This window comes from Trypanosoma brucei, chromosome 11 (genome assembly GCF_000210295.1).
Source record: "Trypanosoma brucei gambiense DAL972 chromosome 11, complete sequence".
In the NCBI taxonomy this organism is placed as follows: Eukaryota; Euglenozoa; class Kinetoplastea; order Trypanosomatida; family Trypanosomatidae; genus Trypanosoma; species Trypanosoma brucei.
Genome location: NC_026744.1, coordinates 4,227,289 through 4,249,505, shown reverse-complemented (window position 1 = coordinate 4,249,505; position 22,217 = coordinate 4,227,289). Strand labels below are relative to the sequence as shown.

Below are 22,217 nucleotides of genomic sequence, written 5' to 3'. Positions count from 1 at the left end.
GCAGATGGTGTAACCCGCAACATGCAGCGATAGGGCCAACAATACAAACGGCCCCACCTGCTGCGACACGCACTCTTCAGAGAACCTCCGAACCGACCAAATGTACTGAATGTGATGCCACATACCAATGCCGCTCGAGTGCTGTAACGCACATGGTAAGCAAACAGGGCTTTGTGCGAGCTGATGCCCTCCGGAGGATCAAATACGGCGATGCAACACCTGCAGTGGATATCCCCCCGGAGCCCCTCCAGTGGTGGCGATTGTTCCTTTACCGTCGAAGCACACGAGTCCCGATGAGACCACAGGTGCTTCATTGTATCATCTGTGTCTCCAAATTCGCAGTGCCAGGCCGACTATTACACCACCTTAGAACAATACATGGCATAGGCAGCGGTATTTGCCGCGTGAAAAGGTGGAGAGAGAACGAGGACTCATTGCAAGGAGATGGTAGCGTCCCAGCAGCACCAGCCTCTCAGGATACACGGAAGCTGCCGTTTCAATGTGACCTGTGCGAGGCGAGCTTCGGTACATGCTCTTCCCTGTCACTACACAAGAAATTCAAACATAAGAGCATAGTGACTGAGGACGGTACCGTTGTGGTGGTGCAATTTCCTCGAAAGCGTGCCCGTGAGGGAAACGTTGACGCCCCGGGGAAAGGCGAGGTGCAGTGTGGTGTGTGCCAAAAAGTGCTCAGTTGCAGGGCCTCCCTCATCCGACATTGTAAGGCTTTCCATAAAGGTGAGGGAGTCGAGCTTAAATGCAGCAAAAGCACAAAATTGTGTGCTACTGATTCCCCGCATACAAACACATCCATGTTGGTGTGCCCGACATGCGGAAGGCAGTGTGCTAGAAAAACTGGCCTCACCCTACATCAAAAGAAGATGCACGGTATGAAGGTAGAGCGCGCCGTTACCAACCAACGCGGCGACTGCGAAGAAACGTCGCTGCACTTGATGAGCTGTCCCGGTTTGAAGGAGTTACGTGTCAGGTTTGCGGTAGAAGGTGTATGTGTGTGTGTGCAGGATGTATGCTTCTCCAAAAGGCTGGCACAATTTCTCATTGCGGTTGAACGGAGCCGGCCGCAGGTGAAGTCCTCACCTAATGTAACAGTCATACAACCCACTCTCACTTCTGCAACTTCCCCCCTTATTGCCGAGTGTGGAGCTAGCAGGAAAAGCACCGGACGCAGGAATAGTCCAGACACACTCAGAGACAGGGGGGGGGTATGCAGTCAACAAGCAACAGAAACAGAAAGAGGGGAAGAGAATAATAAACAAATAACAAAAATCAAAACAAAAGGATTGCTAATTGACATCTTTTGGAGAGTCCGGGGTGGGAGGCTTCTCGCCCCATCTGCTGTATTCCGTTCAAATGCGGAGCTACAACAAAAATTATAGAGGGTGTGTTAGGATGAATAAAAAAGGGAGACTCTGCCACAGTCGCCAGACCGATAGCATTTCAGGGCTCTACGGTGATGGCTGATGGCCGCGCCAGTGGGGGGAAACTCCCACGAAGGCACGAAGAAAATTCTAAAAAAAAAAAAAAATTATCTCTACTGCGGAAATACAGGGACGTCGGGCCATGGGTGCAACAGATGCTTAAGGTAGGGTAAGTGGTGATGGGGGAGCGTTTGATTTTATTTATTTTTAATAATTCGATACGTTCGTGCATATAGGGATTAAAAGGTGGAAGGAAAAGTGTGTGTGTGCGATTTTTTTTTTTTTTTGAGATGACGGAGCAAAAAATGTTTGTCCGTACATGTGTGCTAAGCAATATAAAAGGGTGGGGGTTAATATCAAGTAGCAGTGACAGTTGTTATCGACGTTTGATCAGCAGGAGGGTTCTTCCACATTTTCCTACATTGTTGGAGGCAATATATTTTTTTATGTTTTTGTGGTGGTTTATAGCAGATATGTGCTTTTATGCTTAGAGGAGAATATCGTGATCCAGGCCAGTACTGACGGAGAAAAAAAGCTCTATGATTTTTTCCTTTCCGGTGGGCAGTGGCCTTCTGTCAGTCACTGCTGGCCGTTGTCATCTGCGGCAATTTGGCGTTTACCCTTTGCGGTTATTTTGTCAAAAAAAAATCAATTGAACTGAAACAGGCACCGCATAATCTTTAAAAAAACGTGTTCCTTGTGTGCTGCTTGCCTGCTATTCACGATGTAAGGAAACATAACGATACAGCTGAATATACTTAAATTTTCTATAAAACATACAAGTGCCCCCCCCCCTGACGAGATGCAATGAACACAGCGGTACACTTCACATACTTCTGCACCATATATATTGTTACAATATGCACATGTTACAACTTCCTTTTCAATGCTATATTTGTGGTGTCAATACATGCAGAAAGACATGCAATAAACTAAGATACGACAAGAAAGAAAATTAAGATATGACTCAGCAGCAACCCCCTACATATCAGCAAGTTGTCGGAATAGTGGAAAGTTTTGGAGTAGAAGCAAATGCGACAATAGAACAATACCTCAGAAAATCACAAAGCAGCGGGTGGCAGACACTAATTCTCAACAACTGTACGACGCTAACAAATATTAGGCGGATACATGAAATTACTACACTACAACAATTACAGTTGATAAGTTGCCAAGGTATTACTGATACCAGTGTCCTGAGGGATTTCAGGAATTTGATAGCACTTGATATTTCCTATTGCAATAGTATTCGTGTTTTTGATGTTCTGAAAGGTTGCATGAAGTTGAAGTTAGTTAATGTTTCTTGTTTGGGCGTTCAAGATGTGAGCTTTTTTGGTGGCATTACTTCACTTATGGCTGTGAAGCTTCGTTATTGTGGTCATTTAGGTGATACGTCTGCACTTAGGGGAATGAGTCAACTGAGGGCGTTGGACGTCACAGAGTGTTATAATACTAGTGTGGATACAGATTTTTTTAAAACTCTTCCGTCATTGGATACAATCCATATGTCTGAGAATTGTGTTGATGATGCGATTCTTTGTGAAGTTAGAGGAAGAGGGGTGAACGTAAAAGAGGTGGAGTTGCCTTTGAAGGAGATGGGGCCCAAGCAACTTGGTGAAAAAATAGCTTAATGAGTTGGCTGTGGTTGAATGTCTTCTGTTGTGAGAATTTTTGCGGCGCTGCGCCACTTCGCGGAGTTTCACTAGCGTTTGTCTGGGTACCGAAGAAAGGGTTCGGGGAAGTTGAAAACTCTCACTATTTGGATAAGGGTGGTCATTGGAGGTACGGGTAGTGGACGCAGGGAATATGGAACTAAACAAGGGCGTTGAAGTTTAACTCTTCTCTTGGGTTTGCTGTTGAGGATATGCAGTTATTAAGTCCCTCGAGAGAGCTTGAAGAATCGGCGTTAAATTTGTGGGGAGGTATCGGAAGATGCCATGGGTAATCTTCACTCGTCACAGAATTGATGTTGGGTTTAAACTAAAGACAATGCCGCGGATGGATGTTTTGCTACACTCGGCAATGTAAATGAAAATGACGATCGCAAAATTGGAACCCCTGTTGGTTGTGGAGTGTGGCAGTGCTGTGGTCGTCAGAACCTTGGGTGGTGCGGTGGTGCTCTTGGAGCTGTCGTTGGGTGGGGGTAAACAACCGCAAGTGTAAGGAGCGTCATTAGTGAGCTCCTTAGTTTTCGCAGGCTATTTTTGAACAGGGCTCCAACGACGACCGGTAGTTACAAAACCCTAGAAGCACGCGTGGACACGCTGAGATTGGGTCTTCTCGTTTGTAAACCATTCACTTGCAGGTGCTCCAGGTTATGCGTGAATCACATGGCTGTTGGTGTCCTTCCACGCGAGTTGTAACGCATGATACTCCACTAGTGCGGTTTAAATGTTAAAAATTTTGGCGCACAAATTGCGGCGATGCGCCTCGAGGTTTGGGCATTGCAGGTCGTATAAACCACCATGAAGGGTAAGCGAGCCCTTACGGCGACAACATCCTTCAACTTCCGAGGCACAACAACAGTTCTGCAGCTGCAGCCGCTTAAGTTTGTAATTAAGTCGCGATGGTGCGCGTCCCATCATTAGTAAATGCGAACGCGCTGAAGTGCTGGGGATCATCTTGGATATGTGCCGCCAAACGAGGATCCTACGATATTCCGAGGCGCCGGAGATGCGTTTCTACTAACGCGATCTATGGTATGATGAGGCGAAGAAGTGTTGGGACGCAAAGGTCAGTGGAAGAGAGGTAAGGTTAACTAATCACCTGGGGTTAGTATTTCAGCATGTGTGATCCAAATCTTGCCTGCAAAACATTTTAACCGATCCGCATGTGCCCATAAGTGTGTATACGGGTGCTGTTTTTGGTGGTGGGATTGGTGGCTATTTCCCACCTTCTTCTAAGACTCTCTATATCCTTCTGCCAATCATTTAGTAGCGTTGACGGTGAGTTAAACTAAGAAATAAACGGGCGAACACCCAGGTAGTCGGAGGTATGAGACGCCGATAATTGTGGGGGTCTCTGCTTTCTGTGCTCATCGCAAGTTCGATAGCTTACGGAGCTGCAGTGGGGTGGCACTAGGCGAATTATTCCCTCCGCTCTTCTTCCCATGTAACGAAAAAGCCGGTTAAACCAAGGGATGGATGGATGTCGGCAGCGGGCGTATATCTGTTGCTTGTGGGTCCGAGTTGGCGGCAGCCTTTTACGTATTTCCCACTGTTCGGTCTGGTCAGCGTGTTCTTCGGTGCTCGCATCGGGCGTTGGGAAGAAAAGATTGACGTGTTGTATTATAAGGTAGGGGTTCGGAGCCTTGGCGGATACACGCGTACGTATATGGGCCAAAAGAAGGGCCAGCGAGAAATACCCCCTTCCCGAGGAGAGCACCAGCTCGGCAAAGTTTCGATGCTCTCCCATTTCCGGAGTTATAGAGGCCGGGAAGGCCCAAGTGATGAAGCCGTAAAAGTATTTGGTGGAATAAGTGCTGTACACTTCATCGCTGAATGTTTTTTTTTTTTTTTTGGGGGGGGGCGCCACTCCGCCATATATATATATTCTCCTGTTTGCAAATACGCCAGGTGGGGCCCACCTGCCTCAGAAATACTTGGCTACACTTAAGACGCTTTCGGCCAACACTACCTTGGGCCATGGTGCCACCCCACATCCCTTTACCTTCTGCTCCGGAGTAAATGGCATGCGGCAATCACATGATGTTTCAGTTATATCGGAAGAAGTATCCCGTATCTCTCCATCTTCAGGTGCCGTACGGAACCCACACAAGCGATGTTGTGGGAAGTGACGCCCTCTCTATCGGCCAGCCGGTTGGTTAAATTTAGCAAAGCTCTCGTGAACAACTTTCAGTAACGCACTTTCACGATGGCGCTCCCCCTCCTTGGATTCATTCCATCTCTGCTCACTCCCTGTTGTAGAAGAAATGAGAGGCGTTACACGAACCAGCGTTGCCATGTATTGCACGACTCTCCGAACCCGTTGCTTATTTGCGCTCATGCTCTTACTATTGGCATCATTGTTTGCTCAGTGAGAGTCCCTTCTCCTATTCCATTTTGCTGCGCAAATCCCTTTCAATTATCAACACGCTTGGATACAACTTGGCACCTAAAGCAAGTTTGTAACCGGTTTGGTTTCGGTTGCTATGAGTGCCTTAGCACGTATTTGCTGATGTGGCCCCATTGCTTCTTTCCCTTTTACTTCCTGCTATCCGCGACGTCCGGAATCATCGTTCCCTTTTCTGTGTTTACGGACTCCCTCAAAACTATACAAATGTGTAAGAATGATCATGAGGGCGCCGTAGCAATAAGGGCGTCTGTGTGCACAAGTGGCTTCGGAGCCATATTTTATTTCCCACCTACCCGTTTTTTTTTCAGCCTGCCAATGTTTTCCCCGCCGTATGCTTTACTTTCGAGTCGAATCGAGAGTGAAGCAAATTGCACTCGCAACGTACCGCTGGATCACGAATCCTCTCTTCCTTTGATTAGTGAGGTGGAAGTGTCGTGAATCCTTCAGGAGGTGTTAGTAGGTTTGGTCCACCCTTTACCGACTTCCGCTGTTGATTCTAACGGGCTGTATCATCCGCATTCTCGGCTCCACCCTCCGGTGTGTTTCTCCGTGAAAGCGGCTAAAGTTACTGGAAATGATGGCATAAAAACCGCACAGGGACGATTCCCTCCACCACCGTGGTGAGTTGTACCTTCTCGGGATGCTGCGATTTTGCCTCACGGTAACCTTCATAGTAATGTTCACGATTCGAGCCGGGAATATTATGGGGCAGTCTTTTCCCACTCTCCAGCACCAATGATGCCGCCCTCGTTCTCATTCCGGTCCGCCGCGCAGTGGGGAAAAGCGGAATGAATTAATACGAATGCGTATGCCTCTGCCGACTAGTGTCATAGTCAGTCAACTTCCATGTGTGGCAGGCGGTTCCCACCTTGAATTCGAGTGGAGCTTGTTTTAAAGGGCTACAAAGAATGACATGTAGTTTGTAAAATATGGCTACTTTTGTCTTACACACGGATCCGTCCTTTATTTCTTTCCGGTAACTTTCACGGTACCATCTACAGTGACACACCCTCCCTGAACAATAGTTGTATGATAATCTTCTGGCATTTCGCTACCCATCTACTCTTTTACTCAGCGTACCGAAGGAAACAATATTTGCACTGGAGGATGTTTCTGGCCTTACAAATACATCTGTCCACAGTGATTTGTTTGCTTTTTTCCTTTGTATCTACGATTCATCACTTTGTGTATGCACTACTTCCTTTTTCATTTGATTGGAGGGGGGGGAGGGACTCATCATTTAGTCCTCATAGAGGAGGAAATGTTTATGTGCATTTCGAGGCCCCCCCCAAAAAAAGAAAGCATGTGTCGCTTATCTTTTGTATAGGGATGAGATGCATTGTTGTAGAGTCTGTTTCGTATCGTATCTACTTTTTCATTAATTTTTTGTGGTTTTCCGTGTCAGGGTGTATTTGTAGTTGGCTTTTGCTGGCGCTTTTCGCATATCTTTTGTTTTTGTTGGTGTGATATATTTGAATGTTCGTTTGTGTCGATGTTTTTTTTTTTGCTCATTTTTTCCGTTGGCTGCGTATGTTGCTGCAGTTGGAGGGGTTACTGGTCTCTTCGTGTAGTGGTTTACTCCCTTTTTACTGTTTGTTTTATTGTTTTCATTTAGGTGATTGTGTAATGATTGGCGATTTGGAATGTTTGTTGTATACTGCTTGTCGTTTTTTTAGGTTGTGTGTTGTTTGTAGCATTGTGGTCCTATGCTCCTTTATCTTTTCACTCTTTGTGCGAAAGGTGATGGTGGTGAGGCCGCGCATGCTGTTGTGAGTTGTAGTTTTTGTCACTGCCTTTTTGGCATTGGTCTTGTTTTTATTATATCAACGGTTGTCTCTCCACCATGGATGCTTCTCGGAAGTGGGAATTACCGGATTTTTCGTCTCTATGTTTTTGTTGCAGTGACGGCTTATAATAATTGTTTGATGCGTCACTGTTGATGGACGTCTTTTATCGTTTGTTGTTGTCTCGTAAGTGATGAGGCTTGTGCCGTATGTGGTGTTTGAAGGTGGCCGCGTTCGTTGGGAGTTGGTAACAGTGGGTGGTGGGGTATTTTGACATCCAAAAGTGGCTTGGTTTGTTTTATTTTTGTCTTGTCGCTTGTACTATTGTTTTTTCTACTATCTTTTCGTTATTTAAGCAATTTACGATGCGGCGCCTGTATCGCATGTGTATTGTTGTAATTCTTTTCGGTTTAGGTTGGGAGAAACTTTTGACGCCTGAACCTTTATCTTTGGTTCTTCCTGAGAACTACTCACAGGAAGGATTGAGCGGTTTATATGGCTCGGGGAGAAATCTCAATCATACCGAGACCAGAATGCTTTATTCTTCCATTGTATATAATCTTAAAAATGACACGGATGGTGCGTTTGCAATATTAGCCGCTGCTGACCGAGCAATGCTCTGTAGCGCTATAAGGTGGCAAATCCGACTATATGCGCGCTCAAGGGATGGATCGTATTTCGTCCCATGGGTAACTGACGTTGTGCTTCAGTTAAGGGATGCGTATGTTCACTCCTTCAAATACATCATTCAAAGTATTGTCAGCGATATAACCGATTCAGTCAGCGGTGGTGTGTCGTTCCGCCGCACGTTACTGGTGGTCAAGCAGATGCGTGTATGTTTCTTTTCACCTGTCAATTCGACGGGCTGCCCGTCGTATTCGTTTCTTCGCAATGTTAGAGAGAAAACGGACGCTGATATTATAGCCTCGTGTGCAACGACAGATCCTAGTTACAATACCCATTTGTAGGATTGTTGAGCGTTTAAACTGCAGCCCGGAGAAAGTAACCCGGTGTGGATGTCGATGTAGGCCGCCCTTCCAAGCGGTAGGAGGATAGATGTGTCGCGCAAGACTCAGCTTTGTTGGGGATTGAGCACTGAGGTTGCGAGTGCAGAAGGCCAACTGACTCCTTTGTTGATATATGTATGCCTTTTGGATGAGGCATTTTTGCGTTTGGTAAAAAAAATTTTTTTCTCCCTCTTGTTCAGTTTTTAAAGGTTACTTTACAAGGAATGACGAATCCAGCAGAACAGGCGCTTCTGCGGATCGCAGAGACAATAGAGCGTGCTGTGGACGATGAGATGGAGCGTGTTGACAATATGGATGACGAGGAGCTGCTGGACATACGTCGAAAGAGGCTTAAGGCACTGAAGGAGATGGAAGCACGCAGGGAGGCATGGATAAGGAAGGGACATGGAAGACTTCATGAAGTGTCCGATCCGAAAGAATTCTTTCAGTTTGTGCAGGAATCTGAGCGGGTTGTCGTTCACTTTATGAGAAGAAGCACATCAAGGTGCTCCATATTGGAGCGCCACCTTCAGATAATCGCACCTCAACATTTCGAAACGCGATTCTGCTATGTTGATGTGGAGAGAATACCTTCTCTTGCGGAAAGATTTAATGTTCTGATGCTGCCGACGCTTATGCTAGTAGAGAACAAGAACACTTTCCACAGTATTATTGGGTTTGATGAGTTTGGTGGAACTGACGATTTTGCCTCCGAGACTGTAATTAAGGTACTTGCAAGCTATGGGATGTTGAATGAACAAGGGATGTTTGCGGCGGATCAGGGTAATGACTAATCTCTCCTAAGATCATGTGGTTGTTTTTCTAAGATGTACTTAATCAGCCCCATCCTTTTGTGGTTCGGCTAGATTTTTTCTCGTATACTCGTATATATTTTTTACTTGGGTAATATATATCTGTTTGTGTGCGGGCTTGCATATCTCATCCCTTTTTACGTTGTAGGGTCGAGCGCGGAGACAGACCTAGCCCCCGAGCGGCGAGACAGTTGTGATATTTTCCTACGACAGGTCTCAGATTGCTGAGTAAAATGTCGACAAGTGAGGGCAATGCTGCTAATCGCTTTGCTGGTCGAGTAAAGCAGGCTGAAGATCCTTTTGTAAAGGCTCTGAGAATCAAAGTCAATGGACTCAAACGTAACATGAAAGACCTGGAGTTTGCAAAGAAGGAGGTTGTGTGCGAAACAGCACGCCTAGAATCAATCAGGGATACCAACCCGGATCGAGTAAAACAACAAGAGAATGTCATAGCTGAGGCACAAATGATGATTCCCCACTCTGAAAACAGAGTGAGGGCCGCTATAAAAGACCTGCAAGATTTTTTGGACACCCACGAAAACGACGCGGAAGAAGGGGAGTTAATGCAAGATGCCCGTACAACTTTAGAAAGTGCACAGCTAACTTTGTCTAAACAATAATACAATCGGTAGTACGAAACCTTAGCGGTGGTGTTGCCTTTTTAATTGAAGTGAGGCATGTGTTCTCAGATTAATTTACTTAAGTTTTTTTTTTGCGCTCTACATCTTTTTAACACATGTGTCTCACCATTTTTCGTGTGTTGGGTACTCCGCTCTGCTTTCTTCTATGTTCATTGTTGCAAAGGCAAGGGCGGTGTTGAACTTTACCGTAGTTGAGAGAGCTAACACTCTGGAAGAAGTAACCAATAAGTGGAAAGTTCTATTTGCAAATGTATACTTTCATACCTAAATGCTTAGTGTCAGTGGTACTTCAGGATTGTATCTGATTTCACTTATTGTTTATGTACTGAATATGCTCTGCGGTGATCAGGGCAATAACATCTGCATGAAGCGTATGAGCGCTGTCATCTGCAGGTAAGTTTGGTCCATTTTATTTGTTCTCCCGGCCAATCTTTTAAATTTTACGCTCGAAATATACGTTGCCTTAGCGTCTGAGACGCTTTGGTAATTTGCCTACAGAAGCGGCCCAAAATGTGTTTATCAGCTGTAGCACGGGGTGTTTCCGATGGCACTTCGTTTGCCGAATATGGTTGTGTTTCAACGAGGCACCGAATTGAATGTTGCTCCCCCCTTGTACCCTCCAGGCGGTTGGTTGGTTTTGAGTGATCAAGGTAATACCAAGGGATGTTGACCGCTTCTTTGAGACAGTTCATGTGAATACTGTGACCCCGTGTCTTAATATCATTGTGCATGTTTACTCAACACCGCTGCAGTTTGCTTTTTGTGATATCCCCCTTTCTTTTTGTTCTGTCCGCGGAATCACCAAATAAGTCGACAGATCGGCGGTTGTTGTTGGTAAATGAAAGGTTCCGTATTATTGTTATTATTTCTCGCTTTGATAACTATCCAACAGCGTAAGCATGAGGAGGTGGGATGAAGGTTCCTACATAGCATAGAGCACTTTCGCCACTTTTCAGAGTGCGCTATGCGGTTTGAAAACCCGCGTTCAGTAAGTAACCGATGGTACCGGGTTCTCTCGCTTACTTTCGTTTCCATGGTATTCGATAATATCCTTGGTGCCACTTGAAGACAGATGTGCGTCCGTGTTTGAAGAGCGCGAACAAATTTATGCCGCTGGCCTATATACGTATATACGTGCCAGGTTATTCTCAGTATGTCATCCGCCCCCTTTTCTACGTGTGTGTGTGTGGGGGGGCGGGGGGTAGGGTTACACAAACCCGACATCGCGTTTCGTTTTTACACGGAAACGAGATGCGGCGTTGTTGTCGGTGTTGTGGCATATAAAATATTTTCTTGAAGTGAATGTGTTAGTGAGGCTCGCTGACCTCTCACTAAACTCCTACTATTTTTGATTCCCCTCTTTATGTGTGTTGCTTGTTGATTAGTGCGTTGTGGCGAAAAAAAGAAAAAGAAAAACCGTTCGTTCCTATTAAAGGTAATATATGACAATGGGTGATTTCATTCCTTAATGTTCGTGGTCTTGGGCACTCCTTCAACGAGGGACACGTTTTTTTTTTTGCTCATGAGAGCACCTTGTGGTGGTGGTGGTGGCAAAGGGACTTACCGCTAGAACCCTGTGATCGGGGGCGGGGGGGGGGGGAGAAGGAAGTACGTTCGTTCGTTTTTAATTAAACTGAAGGATTGGATGCTCGGTGTGTGTGCTTATGTGTGTACTTTCCCTGTGTTTCTGTCTTCAGTAGAATCCCCGAAGAGGGGGGGGGGGACGGTGTTTCGTCGGTGGTACGTTGTTGCTAGGTGATTTAACATATCCACCTCACGACAAAACTGATATTTATATTCCAGGCCTGGAATATATTTAAATTTCTAGGATCCTGACCATGTAGTAGGAGTCTTGTGTATATGCGTGAGGTTGTTTATTTTACTATTTTAGCAGCTTGTGAATGATCGCTACCTTTTTTTTTACTATTTCCCCTTTTCACCTTCCCTGAGCTGGTTTCTCTTTCCGCTTTGACCATTATGGTTGGTTCAACAAGTTTTTCATTTGTTATCTATCTTTGTGGAAGGGAAGATATTGCACACCGAATGGAGATACGGGACAGGATGATGGTGGGATGTGACTTCTGTGCAGCGTAATGAATCCATCTGAATATTGAGGAGGACTTTGAAAACATCAAGTGTTTCGGCACATCTCTCCCTTCTTGGTGTTGAGGGTATGAGTCATCATTTGCCCGTTGCTATCTACAATTTTCATGTTATACAGGACCTTTTTTTTCTTACTCTTCCGCCTCTCAGTTGGTTGTTGAATTGTGTGCAAGATCGTCCTGCCTATGGCGGACGGGCCGACGCAAGAGCAGACCAAAAAGGCGGCATTTGCTGTAGCTGCCACCTCCAAGTATCCCAACTACTTGGCCGATCGTGATTTGTGCAGACGTTTCTTTGAAGAGTTTCGTGATGCGTCTGGCGGGATGAAATACATGGATATGGCGGCTCGGGTAGCCCGTAGGGAGACAAACGTTTTCACTGTTGATCTAGATGACATACAACTTTATGGGCAGTTGTACCTGGCGCAGCGAATCCAAATGAATGTCATGGGGTACCGTGAAGAGATGTATCGCGTTGTGGATGAGATAATTCCGGAGGCTTATTTCGAAGAAGATATGATTGATCACCTTATTTTAGAGGCGCAGACAGCGGGACAGCATCTTCCTCCATTACTTACGAGACGTTACGAACTGGTTGTGATGCCCTTAACTAGCTTCTCTGAGCCTGTGCCTCTCAGGCAGTTAAAGGGGGGTTTGATAGGCACACTCGTTGTGTTGCGTGGAATTTGTATTGCCGCAACAGCTGTACGCCCCAAGCTATCAATGTTAGTATCTGTCTGCGAGGTGTGTGCTGAGACCACATTTCAGCAAGTTATTGGGGATCGCCTGACCCCGCTAATGGTGTGCCAGTCACAGCGCTGCAGGTTGAACAATACCGTAGGTCGTCTCCTCCCTCAGTATAAGGCAAGTAAGTTCACCAAGCACCAGGAGCTTCGTTTACAGGAACTTCCCCAGTACGTGCCCCGAGGTGCCATTCCTCGTACGATTCGTGTCATTTGTGAGGGTGAGCAGACACGAATAGCAACCCCAGGACAGGTTGTAAAGGTTGTGGGGACGTATTGCCCTGATCCGTCTACTGGGCAAGGCCATGAAGCATTTAGGGCATCAACAATGGTGAAGACTCTATTTCGCGCTCTGCGCATTGAGTTGGAAAGGCGCAGCTATCAGGAGGCTGCAGATGACCTGAAGATTCAGGTAGATAATGTGAAGCAGCATCCCGACAAGGAGGTTGTTATTGAGAAGCTGACGCGAAGCGTGGCACCAGAAATCTGGGGAATGGAGGATGTTAAAAAGGCACTACTCTGTTTGTTGGTTGGGGGAAGCTCCATTGCCAACGGGATTCGCATACGAAGTGACACCAACATATGCTTGATGGGGGATCCCGGGGTCGCCAAAAGTCAGCTTTTGAAATGGATTGCTTCGGTAGCCCCTCGTTCTATTTTTACAACAGGGAAGGGCAGTTCTGGTGTTGGTTTAACGGCGGCTGTGACTAGAGATACTTACACCGGAGAGGTGATGCTTGAGGGTGGCGCATTGGTTCTTTCGGACCGGGGTATTTGCTGTATTGACGAGTTTGACAAAATGGACGATAGCGATCGGACAGCGTTACATGAGGTAATGGAACAACAGATGGTGTCTATAGCTAAAGCTGGGATAATTACTTCGCTCAATGCCCGCACATCTATTTTAGCCGCCGCAAACCCCAAGTATGGACGTTGGCGCCGCAATTTGACACCGAGTGAGAATGTAAATTTACCTCCCGCGCTACTTTCTCGTTTCGATGTCCTTTGGCTTCTGCTTGACGAATCAAACCGGGAACGGGATGCAGAACTTTCGATGCACGTAACCTATGTTCATTTGCACGGTGTGGCACCAGGGACGGTATCCGACAATGGGTTTTACGGTTTGTCAAGTGACTACTTTGGAAAGGATTTCCTGCAGGCATACGTTGGTGAAGCCAAAAAAATTCACCCTATTGTTGACAGCTCTGCAGCAAAGGTTATCAGTGACATTTATTGTGAAATGCGGGCTCAGAGTGTTCGTCACACAAACGTTGTTACCGCGCGGACACTACTCAGTATCATTCGCCTCTCGCAAGCATGCGCGCGACTCCGCTTCTCCGACCGTGTCGTTGAAGCTGATGTACGAGAGGCTGGTCGGCTTTTAGACTGTAGTAAGATTTCGCTACAAGAACGTGTGGATACCGGTGGGCGGCGAATGGTGACAACATCTGATGCTGCAATTTTCTCGACCATTAAGGAATTGGCTCGTTCCAGGGGGTCGATTGATTTGGCTGAGGTGCGACCGGCTCTTATGATAAAAGGTATTGACGAGTCACATTTACAACGCTGTTTGAACACTTACGCGGACGTGGGTGTGTGGGAAGTGAGCGGGAACACTGTTCACTTTTCACTGGAGTGAAAGCACCATAGACTTTAATTTTTCCGTTGGTAAATCAAGGAAGAGGTACATGACACTGGATAGAGAAGAGACTCGGCAAGATCCAAATACAAGCCTTGAAGTAGTGAGAAGGGCGGATCCTTGTGGGACGTTAAGGTTGCTCTGGTTTCAACTCCGAATGGACGGGGGCCCACGCCATTTGTTGTCGTTGTCGCCGTTCTGGATATCGGAGCCTTCTCTGTGCTCTCATGAAGGACTTTCCTTTTCCTTCAACGCATACGTCCTCTTTTGCGGGTTTCCCCCAGGGGCTGGTCGGTTTCAAGAGTGGATATTCATGCGACCGTGACCGCCTGCGCTTCAGTGACATTCTTTTTTGAAAATAAAATTTCGTTCCTCTCCTCTATAACTTTAAGTCGAGCTATCAAACGACACTATCCTCCGAAGTAAGTTTTAAGTGCGCCATGCCCAGCGAGCGGACCTTCATTGCAGTCAAACCCGATGGCGTGCAGCGTAATCTCGTGGGAGAAATCATCAAGCGCTTCGAGAACAAGGGCTACAAACTTGTTGGTCTCAAACTTCTCCAGCCCACTGAGGAACAAGCCAAGCAGCACTACATTGATCTCGCATCGAAACCCTTCTACAGTGGCCTTGTGTCGTACTTTTCCTCTGGCCCTATCGTCGGTATGGTGTGGGAGGGCCTCGGTGTTGTAAAGGGCGGCCGTGTGCTTTTGGGCGCAACGAACCCCGCAGACTCGCTCCCTGGCACCATTCGTGGTGACTTCGCCGTGGATGTTGGCCGCAATGTGTGCCATGGGTCCGACAGCGTGGAAAGCGCCAAACGCGAAATCGCGTTCTGGTTCAAGACGGAGGAGCTGGTAAGCTGGACGTCCCACTCCGTCAAGCAAATTTATGAAAGGGCATAATGTGCGTGGGGAACGCTGGGGATTTCTTACTTTAAGGACAGTATATGAAACTGTATTAATTTTTTTGGGGGGAAAGCGGATGATTTTCAAATGAAACGAGGGGAACGTAGTGCGGCCTTAAAGACCGGTCTATTTTTTACTTTCTACTTCGAAAAGAACAAAAAGGAACCCGACATCTCCCGAAAAGGATCAGATAGAGGCGTGGAAGGAGATGAAAACGTTGGTCTCTAGAGTGGGATGAATTCTTGGTAATACTCACTGATAGTTTAAACTCCCTTACAAGTCAAAATTTAGCACTGTGGTCGCACAGTGGTGTTTTTTTTTTCCTGAGGAAAAGACTCTCGCTTTTTTTGTTTTAAAACATGTTTTCACTCTCTCTCTCCGCTTTTTTTGACTTGCACATTATTGTTACTTCTAGGGGTGTAGATTTCTCGTGGGGCTGTTCCTTGGGATCTTGGCTAACCCTACGCGTGGGTGTTCAAGTAGCTGAAAGTGTGTGACTAGCTAGCGCATAGCTCTAGCGTTTCCCCCGGCAATACGTGACGAAGGGTGACACACGAGATATGCGTGGTGTATTTTACCTTACCGGAGTGTTATTAAAGCGAAAGCGCTTGTCAACTGTCCATACCGAGGTAAGTGTGCTATCATCTGTTACGAACGCGCCCTTCTCCCCTTCGTGTCAGGCCGCGCTTCGCTCTGTCGCTAAGGAGAGACACTACGTGAAGAGGCACTGGTTGACATTGGCACAGTCCCGTCGTTCATGTAACGCTGTGGTGCTTCCTGGGGAGGCTCCGACCATAATACACTTGAACGTAAAGAGCGTCATTCCATTTTCTTCGGTACCGAAAAGTGTGCAGAAGCGCATAATGGATGAACACCCGCCCTTCTTCGGGTCTGGTGTGGGTATTCTTTCCACAAGAATGAAATGGAAATCTGTCACTGGTGATCGTCTTCGCCGCTTTCTGAACGAAGAAGAGTCTGATCGTGTATTGTACATAGACACCGATATTGCTTCCGAGCTGGGTGTGCAGGTAAACCGGAAGGACGTTATTGATATTCGAAAGCAGAGTTCCGTTTCAGTGTACAGTGCTGAGCAGTTAGATGATCCGTATAAAGGGGAGCCACAAAGGGGCATAACTCTGAACGCTGCAACCGGGAAGAGGCTTGGTCAGCCCGCACATGACATCCTTTTGGCTGTTGGTATTCTTCGAGGTTACACCTCACCCATGTGGGTGGCCGAAAAGCAGCTCAAACATCTGAACCTTGAGGTAAATAAAGGGTGTGAAAATGAGGGTGTACTCGCCCCTAATATGACCGGGTTTGTTGTTTCCTTGTCCAGCATCCCGAAGGAAGCGCAGAAGGAACTGCTGAAGGAACTGCAGGAGGATCATCCTGATGCTTTTGGGTATGATCTGTACTTCATATACGGTGTGAATGGGTGGGAAGTGATGAGGTCTCGTGTACTCGTGAAGTCTATGGCGGCGGTAAATGATCCTAGGTACCCTTACCACTTCGTCAACGTCAGGGATTTTGGGTTACAAAAGCCCAAGTACTCCGCTTTCGCTGAAGCCTGTGATCATAAGGTGCAGTTGCTTAGAGGTAAGTCGGTGCGCAAACCTCCCGAGCCCCATGATGAGGATGCCAAGAACCACAAGCTCGACGCGAGCTCCATTGTACGCTCTTTTAGTATTACTGTGGGCGCTAGCCGTTCACCAGTCCCCATCCGCGGGTTTTTGGCCGAAGACGCCACGTTGCGTCGTTACTACAACGCCGTATGTTTGACAGAGCCCCACTTGGCTGTTCCCGCTATCCGCTCGATAGCCGTTCTCAATGGAAAGCTTGTTGGTCGCCGCGGTGAAGCGAAGTTGCGCGCCTTTGCACTTAAGCACAAGTTGTCTAGTCCCATTTGGGTGACTCCTCTCGGTGCGAAACGAATGGGCGTAGGTATAGAGAAAAAGCATATCAATAACTATGTTCTTATTGGCAGTGCCTCCATAGAAGAATATGACGATGATTCCGGTGGTGGGACGAATGAAGAGTTCTACAACATAGACGACCTGGTGAACCCCGATGAAGTTCTCTCCATATTTCCAAAGTCAAGCAAGTCGGCACACTTCATGCTTGACTCCAAGTGGCGCCCCGTTCTCGGCAAGCAGCGTCAAGCGTTCTTGACGTCCCTTAAGCGTAGGAGCCCTCTCTGGGTGACCGTGAGCGAGTGCCTCATGTCCGGTTTTCAGGCACTCCCCGAAGTGAAGCCCATTTCCTTTCCCGTGGCAAAGAAAGGTGGCGGTGTTGAGGGAGGTCACAAGTTGTACAATTCGCAATTTACAACCGACCCTGTCCGTGTTATAGGGCTGGCCACAATATACACAAGACCCCAGGGCACCACACTCTAACCGCAATGACATGTGGTTGCCAGTGTTATACTATTGCTGTTGTTTGGTTTTCTGCTTGTAGCTGTTTTTCCTAGCTGCCAACACCCCTTCCGTTTCGTTCCATAAATATAACTCGATGATATCTATACAACGAATTGACACATATAGAAACCCCAAGCGAAACCAACGGAGCTAAACGGGGAAAATGCTAATGGGACCAGCGAGAGGTGGAGGGGGTTGCTTGACTACTATTTTCGTTTGGAGAAGCTTGCATCTTCCCGATGGTGCGGCGTGTGGGAGCGCGTCCGCGCGTTCGTGTCTGGTTAATGGGATGTATGTGACTAAGGTCAGATAGAGGTATAGAAAAATAACGCTGCTGTGGGGGCGAGCTACTTGCCATTATTTCTTCCAATATGCAGTGGGGAATATTGGAAGTGCGGCGTTGCCTTTGTACCTGTACGTGTGTGTGTCTGTGTGTGGGTCCCAGTAGGACTAAGTTTTCCTCTCTTTGCTCCCTTCTCTATCTTTGTTTTATCTTCCCTGAATAAGGGCCGCACCCACGTGCGTATCGTGGAAGGTCAATTTCTGTGAACTTTTCCTCGTTGCACTGCTTCATGTTGGTCACCCTTCCCGGTTGTTTGGTGTTATACGTGCTTGTTATTACGATCCTCATTACATTGCTCACTTTTTTTCCTCGTTGGGAATGATCGAAAGAAATGGAGGCACAACGCACGTTGATGCCGCGTGATCTTCCGGTCCTTTGTTTCTGTATCAAACTTGGGCAAGGAGAGTCATGGAATTTGTTGTTAGTGGTATATAAGTATTCCATCTTTTGACATCCCTGCTGATGCCAGGGACAATCAGCGGGTTTGATTTTTGTGAAAGGCTGACTGCATATCTTCATCGGTGGGCGCTTCAGTTTCGAGAAGCGTTGTGGATACCTTGTGGAAATGCCTTCCGACTTGTTTTGCACCACTCACTGGGGCACGAGGAAGGCAACCAGACTTGCGGTCAAGAAGCAGAGCCTGTGCGTCTGCTTATGGAAACCACGTGGCAACAGGTTTCCCTTCCTCCGCTTCAGGAAGCTCTGTGTGGGGTGAGTAACTTCCGAAATGTCATTGAGTTTATGTGTTAGGCGGTGCTGTGCGTGGACCGTGGGGATCGTGCCCCCACATACTGCGCACATGTTTGTGAAGGCAAGGGATGTAGATGCTGTACCCTTCCTACGAGGTGCTTAGCGCAAGGTCACGTGACACCAAAACTGTTGTGCCTTCGCCTTCTTCCGTAGGTGACGCGGCAGTTCGCCTACGGGAATCATTTACCGTATGGACACCGGTGCTCACATCTGTTTATGCTTTCGTGCTCGGTCGTTGAAGTTGTTTTCCTTCCTTTTCACTCTACCCTTTCTTCCGTCGCAAAACACCCAGCTTCATAGTACGAAAATTTTCTGAACCTTTGTTCGTTTCGGCGATCGTGCATCGCACGTGTTGAGTGTGTGCGTGCGTGGGTGATGTCTTTTGTGGAACTCCAACCTGTACCTGCCGGGTCGCGGAACGAGATGCCGCGGAGCTGAATTCCTCCCCCGCTCCCTCTTTTTGCCTCAACACCCACCAACCAGCCCCTTTCTGTGCGGTAGCTTGCACAATGGTGGCCAAAGTGTGGTGTGAGATTTTTGGTGGCCCAAGCAGCATCAGTACAGCGGTGGTATCGCTAAGGCACCATGATGCTTTCCGCTGGCGATGTGGCGAGATACGTATCGGAGGTTGCTGTTTTCGTCTTCCTTGCGTTTTTTCCCCTCTATTTCGTGTTCCTTTCGTCTACAAAGTTCCCGGCGGTGACCCTGATGGTTCCTTAAGGTCAGTTCGAAGGCCCAGTACTTGTACCATTGTAAGTGCAATGTGGTTCAAAAGCTGACCAAGATTTGTTTAATTTGTGTCTCATTGTGCGCATGAATGAGAAATGCTGTATCGGTTTCCTGACATTTTCATTTGGCTCAACACCCACCAACCAGCCCCTTTCTGTGCGGTAGTTTCCACAATGGTGGCCAAAGTGTGGTGTGAGATTTTTGGTGACCCAAGCAGCATCAGTACAGCGGTGGTATCGCTAAGGCACCATGATACTTTCCGCTGGCGATGTGGCGAGATGCGTATCGGAGGTCACTATTGGAATTTTCATATTGGAAGATTCCCTATTTCAATACTCTTTCGCACCCCTATGACGTTTCTATTTGGTCGTGTTTGCTCTGGTAACGCTTCCCAGGTTGCAGCTACCCTTCTTTTTTCTGTTTCTCTTTTGAGGCTTTAGCTAGGTGAACGGGAGTCAAAACACATAGCGAACCCTGGAAGTTGTCTGGCAGTGCGCTGTGGCTGTTTTTACAGTCGGTCACTATGCGACTTCGTGATGTTTTCATTGTGGGTGTCGCGATTATCTTTTGCATATTTGGGTGGCATCAAGAAGATGGACTGGCCGTATGGAAGGGCTTTGAGATACCAATTACCGACCTGGAGTCGCAGCGGTACATGATTCCAAAACCCGTTGTCCTTGACCCTATGGGTGATGGTCGACCAGTCCTCATCGCAACCACTTCGTACGGGTCTCTTGAAATGTTCAGGACCCACTCAACGAGTGGGGCAGCTGAAACGTATGCAACTCCCGTCTCTATGTATCAGAGGTCGTTCTTTTCGCGAATTACAGCAATCGGAGCCGGAAGACTCGCCGTGGGTGAGGATTATACGATTTTTGTGGTTACGAGTGACTTTCTTTTGTACCGTTTGTCGCCCCACGATTTTTCCGAAGTATGGAGTGTACCAATCCATAATGTGCTGTCGGAGTCTTTCCATACGTCTGTCAGTGTTCTCAGTGAACGCATTTACGAAGGAGACGAGGGAACCGTCGTGATTGCCACCCAAGTCCCGGGACCGAATCACACAAAATTGATGCTGTTCGCTGCGTTTAATGGTGCGGATGGCAAGCTGAGGTGGCGTTACACTTCCGACGCGGAGAGTTCAGTTCGAGAAGTGCTGGACCCGGAGGATGCCGTTGGGGTGGGAGGCAGCTCACCGTCCGGTGCCTCTGTGGTGGTGAGTTCTCAGGCCACTGAATCTTTCAGATTGTACGAAAAACCGTGGACATTTTACCGTGAGGCCGTTTCGACACTTCTTCCCCACCGTTATTCTCATCCCTGGGATGAGTGCCTCCGTGCGCACGTGTTTTTCCACACGAAAAACAGAAAGAAAACTAAGGCACAAGCTGGAAGCACAGTTGTAGTGAAATACAAGGATCGTTTTGTTCGAATGAACAGTGAAGACTACGGCGAACTGGCGGAGAGACTCGGCCTTGTGAGTAAACCTCAAAAAAAAGGGAATTCTCATGGGGAAAAGGAGCGCAAGTCCGCCAACGTATTGGCTTTTCATGGAGAACATGGAATAGAAGTGGTACATCTATACACCGGAAGCTTGATTACGCGCGTGGCGCCGCTCAAGTCTGCTGGTGTTTACTATCATGATATCAACGACGACTTCGAGATCGACGCTGTCAGCACCCTCATAGGTCGGCGGATGGAGAAGCATTCGCACTTTGATGTGGACGTTACCCTCGACTGTCTCGGTGTCATTTCAACAGGTGCACCTGCGGCCGATCACTCACTGTTCCAGACGTCAATCTGCAACACCGAGGGGATTTTTGGCCGTTTGGAACTAATTCACCGCTTCATTGATGGCGACACGCGCGGAGAGGGCACTCCAGAGGTCCTGAGCGCCCTCGAGCTTGTTGGGAGCCACAACACCCTCTCGCATACTACAAAGAGCGTTACTCCACTTGTGGTGCAACTACACACGTTGAGAGGGAGAGGTTTGTTTCAAGTTGAACGGCTTGCAGTCTTTATGACCGATTCAGGGTTGGTCACATGCGTAGATCCATCGCGACGTCGAGTTGTTTGGCGTTCACAAACCGAGTCATCCTTCTGGAGGCTTCGCAGTGAACGTGAGGCAGATGTAGGGGAAGCAGCCTCCTCTGAGACAGAGCACAAGCAACGTACGTTCCCTTTCCCACATCTTGCTTCGTACAATTTTTACCAAGTTAATGAGGACACCGTTGGTCACGTAGGGGGGCCTGGACGGTATCTTCGGGTGGACCCGTACATTGTTGCTGTAGGCGAGCGGAAGCTGACCATACTGAGTTCCAGGACGGGACGTGTTATGCGAGTAGTGGAGCTGGAGGAACCAGCGGTGGCTCCCGTTATCGTGCAGGATTTCAATGGGGACGGTATCAATGACATTATCGTCGTAACGGAGGGTGGAATATACGGATTCGTGATAGGAGCGCGTACATCATCAGACACCGTCACTGCACTGATGATTCTAATGGTTGGGCTGCTTGTCGTCCTTTTTGTGGTCCGACAGTTAGGTGGTGGAGTCTGGAGTGAGGATGATATTTTGCCCACCACTACTCAGGATTTGTACCGTATGGCTAAAAGGAAGTCGGGCCGTGCAACGGACTGAAATCATTATTCGAAGAGCTGTGAGATGTGAAGGGACCGATTTTAGTATGGTATCGGTACCAAATACCTTTCCTCGTGGGCTATGTCTCTTCACACACGGACGCGAATAGGGCAGACCACCCTGCTTCATTTCGTGCCTCAGCCTGGTTGTGAAAGCTACTGCTCTCCCTAATATCTCACGACACGTTTCCTTGTGCATTA

The 22,217-nt window shown here is 47.6% G+C and overlaps 13 protein-coding genes across 13 annotated transcripts; 11 read left to right on the top strand and 2 right to left on the bottom strand.

Moving 5' to 3' along the window:
* Positions 1-152: 152 nt before the first annotated feature.
* TbgDal_XI18170 (hypothetical protein, conserved) lies at positions 153-1,397 on the top strand (the record flags this gene model as incomplete). Its single annotated transcript, XM_011782659.1, has 1 exon — positions 153-1,397. One exon carries the CDS (start codon positions 153-155, stop codon positions 1,395-1,397), a length of 1,245 nt encoding a protein of 414 aa, XP_011780961.1.
* A 1,004-nt stretch (positions 1,398-2,401) lies between these two features.
* On the top strand, positions 2,402-3,070 carry TbgDal_XI18160 (hypothetical protein, conserved; the record flags this gene model as incomplete). The annotated part of the gene is made up of 1 exon (XM_011782658.1): positions 2,402-3,070. One exon carries the CDS (start codon positions 2,402-2,404, stop codon positions 3,068-3,070), a length of 669 nt encoding a protein of 222 aa, XP_011780960.1.
* Positions 3,071-4,586: 1,516 nt separating this feature from the next.
* On the top strand, positions 4,587-5,054 carry TbgDal_XI18150 (hypothetical protein, conserved; the record flags this gene model as incomplete). Its single annotated transcript, XM_011782657.1, has 1 exon — positions 4,587-5,054. The coding sequence occupies one exon, from the start codon at positions 4,587-4,589 to the stop codon at positions 5,052-5,054; it is 468 nt and encodes a 155-aa protein (XP_011780959.1).
* Positions 5,055-7,662: 2,608 nt separating this feature from the next.
* Positions 7,663-8,265, top strand: TbgDal_XI18140 (hypothetical protein, conserved; the record flags this gene model as incomplete). Its single annotated transcript, XM_011782656.1, has 1 exon — positions 7,663-8,265. The coding sequence occupies one exon, from the start codon at positions 7,663-7,665 to the stop codon at positions 8,263-8,265; it is 603 nt and encodes a 200-aa protein (XP_011780958.1).
* A 263-nt stretch (positions 8,266-8,528) lies between these two features.
* On the top strand, positions 8,529-9,098 carry TbgDal_XI18130 (ATP binding protein-like protein, putative; the record flags this gene model as incomplete). Its single annotated transcript, XM_011782655.1, has 1 exon — positions 8,529-9,098. One exon carries the CDS (start codon positions 8,529-8,531, stop codon positions 9,096-9,098), a length of 570 nt encoding a protein of 189 aa, XP_011780957.1.
* Positions 9,099-9,349: 251 nt separating this feature from the next.
* TbgDal_XI18120 (tubulin binding cofactor A, putative) lies at positions 9,350-9,736 on the top strand (the record flags this gene model as incomplete). The annotated part of the gene is made up of 1 exon (XM_011782654.1): positions 9,350-9,736. The coding sequence occupies one exon, from the start codon at positions 9,350-9,352 to the stop codon at positions 9,734-9,736; it is 387 nt and encodes a 128-aa protein (XP_011780956.1).
* An 819-nt stretch (positions 9,737-10,555) lies between these two features.
* Positions 10,556-10,981, bottom strand: TbgDal_XI18110 (hypothetical protein, unlikely; the record flags this gene model as incomplete). The annotated part of the gene is made up of 1 exon (XM_011782653.1): positions 10,556-10,981. One exon carries the CDS (start codon positions 10,979-10,981, stop codon positions 10,556-10,558), a length of 426 nt encoding a protein of 141 aa, XP_011780955.1.
* A 1,064-nt stretch (positions 10,982-12,045) lies between these two features.
* On the top strand, positions 12,046-14,241 carry TbgDal_XI18100 (minichromosome maintenance (MCM) complex subunit,putative; the record flags this gene model as incomplete). The annotated part of the gene is made up of 1 exon (XM_011782652.1): positions 12,046-14,241. One exon carries the CDS (start codon positions 12,046-12,048, stop codon positions 14,239-14,241), a length of 2,196 nt encoding a protein of 731 aa, XP_011780954.1.
* Positions 14,242-14,681: 440 nt separating this feature from the next.
* TbgDal_XI18090 (nucleoside diphosphate kinase, putative) lies at positions 14,682-15,143 on the top strand (the record flags this gene model as incomplete). The annotated part of the gene is made up of 1 exon (XM_011782651.1): positions 14,682-15,143. The coding sequence occupies one exon, from the start codon at positions 14,682-14,684 to the stop codon at positions 15,141-15,143; it is 462 nt and encodes a 153-aa protein (XP_011780953.1).
* A 563-nt stretch (positions 15,144-15,706) lies between these two features.
* Positions 15,707-17,539, top strand: TbgDal_XI18080 (hypothetical protein, conserved; the record flags this gene model as incomplete). Its single annotated transcript, XM_011782650.1, has 1 exon — positions 15,707-17,539. The coding sequence occupies one exon, from the start codon at positions 15,707-15,709 to the stop codon at positions 17,537-17,539; it is 1,833 nt and encodes a 610-aa protein (XP_011780952.1).
* A 499-nt stretch (positions 17,540-18,038) lies between these two features.
* Positions 18,039-18,422, bottom strand: TbgDal_XI18070 (hypothetical protein, unlikely; the record flags this gene model as incomplete). Its single annotated transcript, XM_011782649.1, has 1 exon — positions 18,039-18,422. The coding sequence occupies one exon, from the start codon at positions 18,420-18,422 to the stop codon at positions 18,039-18,041; it is 384 nt and encodes a 127-aa protein (XP_011780951.1).
* Positions 18,423-19,477: 1,055 nt separating this feature from the next.
* Positions 19,478-19,822, top strand: TbgDal_XI18060 (hypothetical protein, unlikely; the record flags this gene model as incomplete). Its single annotated transcript, XM_011782648.1, has 1 exon — positions 19,478-19,822. The coding sequence occupies one exon, from the start codon at positions 19,478-19,480 to the stop codon at positions 19,820-19,822; it is 345 nt and encodes a 114-aa protein (XP_011780950.1).
* Positions 19,823-19,905: 83 nt separating this feature from the next.
* TbgDal_XI18050 (FG-GAP repeat protein, putative) lies at positions 19,906-22,017 on the top strand (the record flags this gene model as incomplete). The annotated part of the gene is made up of 1 exon (XM_011782647.1): positions 19,906-22,017. The coding sequence occupies one exon, from the start codon at positions 19,906-19,908 to the stop codon at positions 22,015-22,017; it is 2,112 nt and encodes a 703-aa protein (XP_011780949.1).
* Between the last annotated feature and the right edge of the window lie 200 nt (positions 22,018-22,217).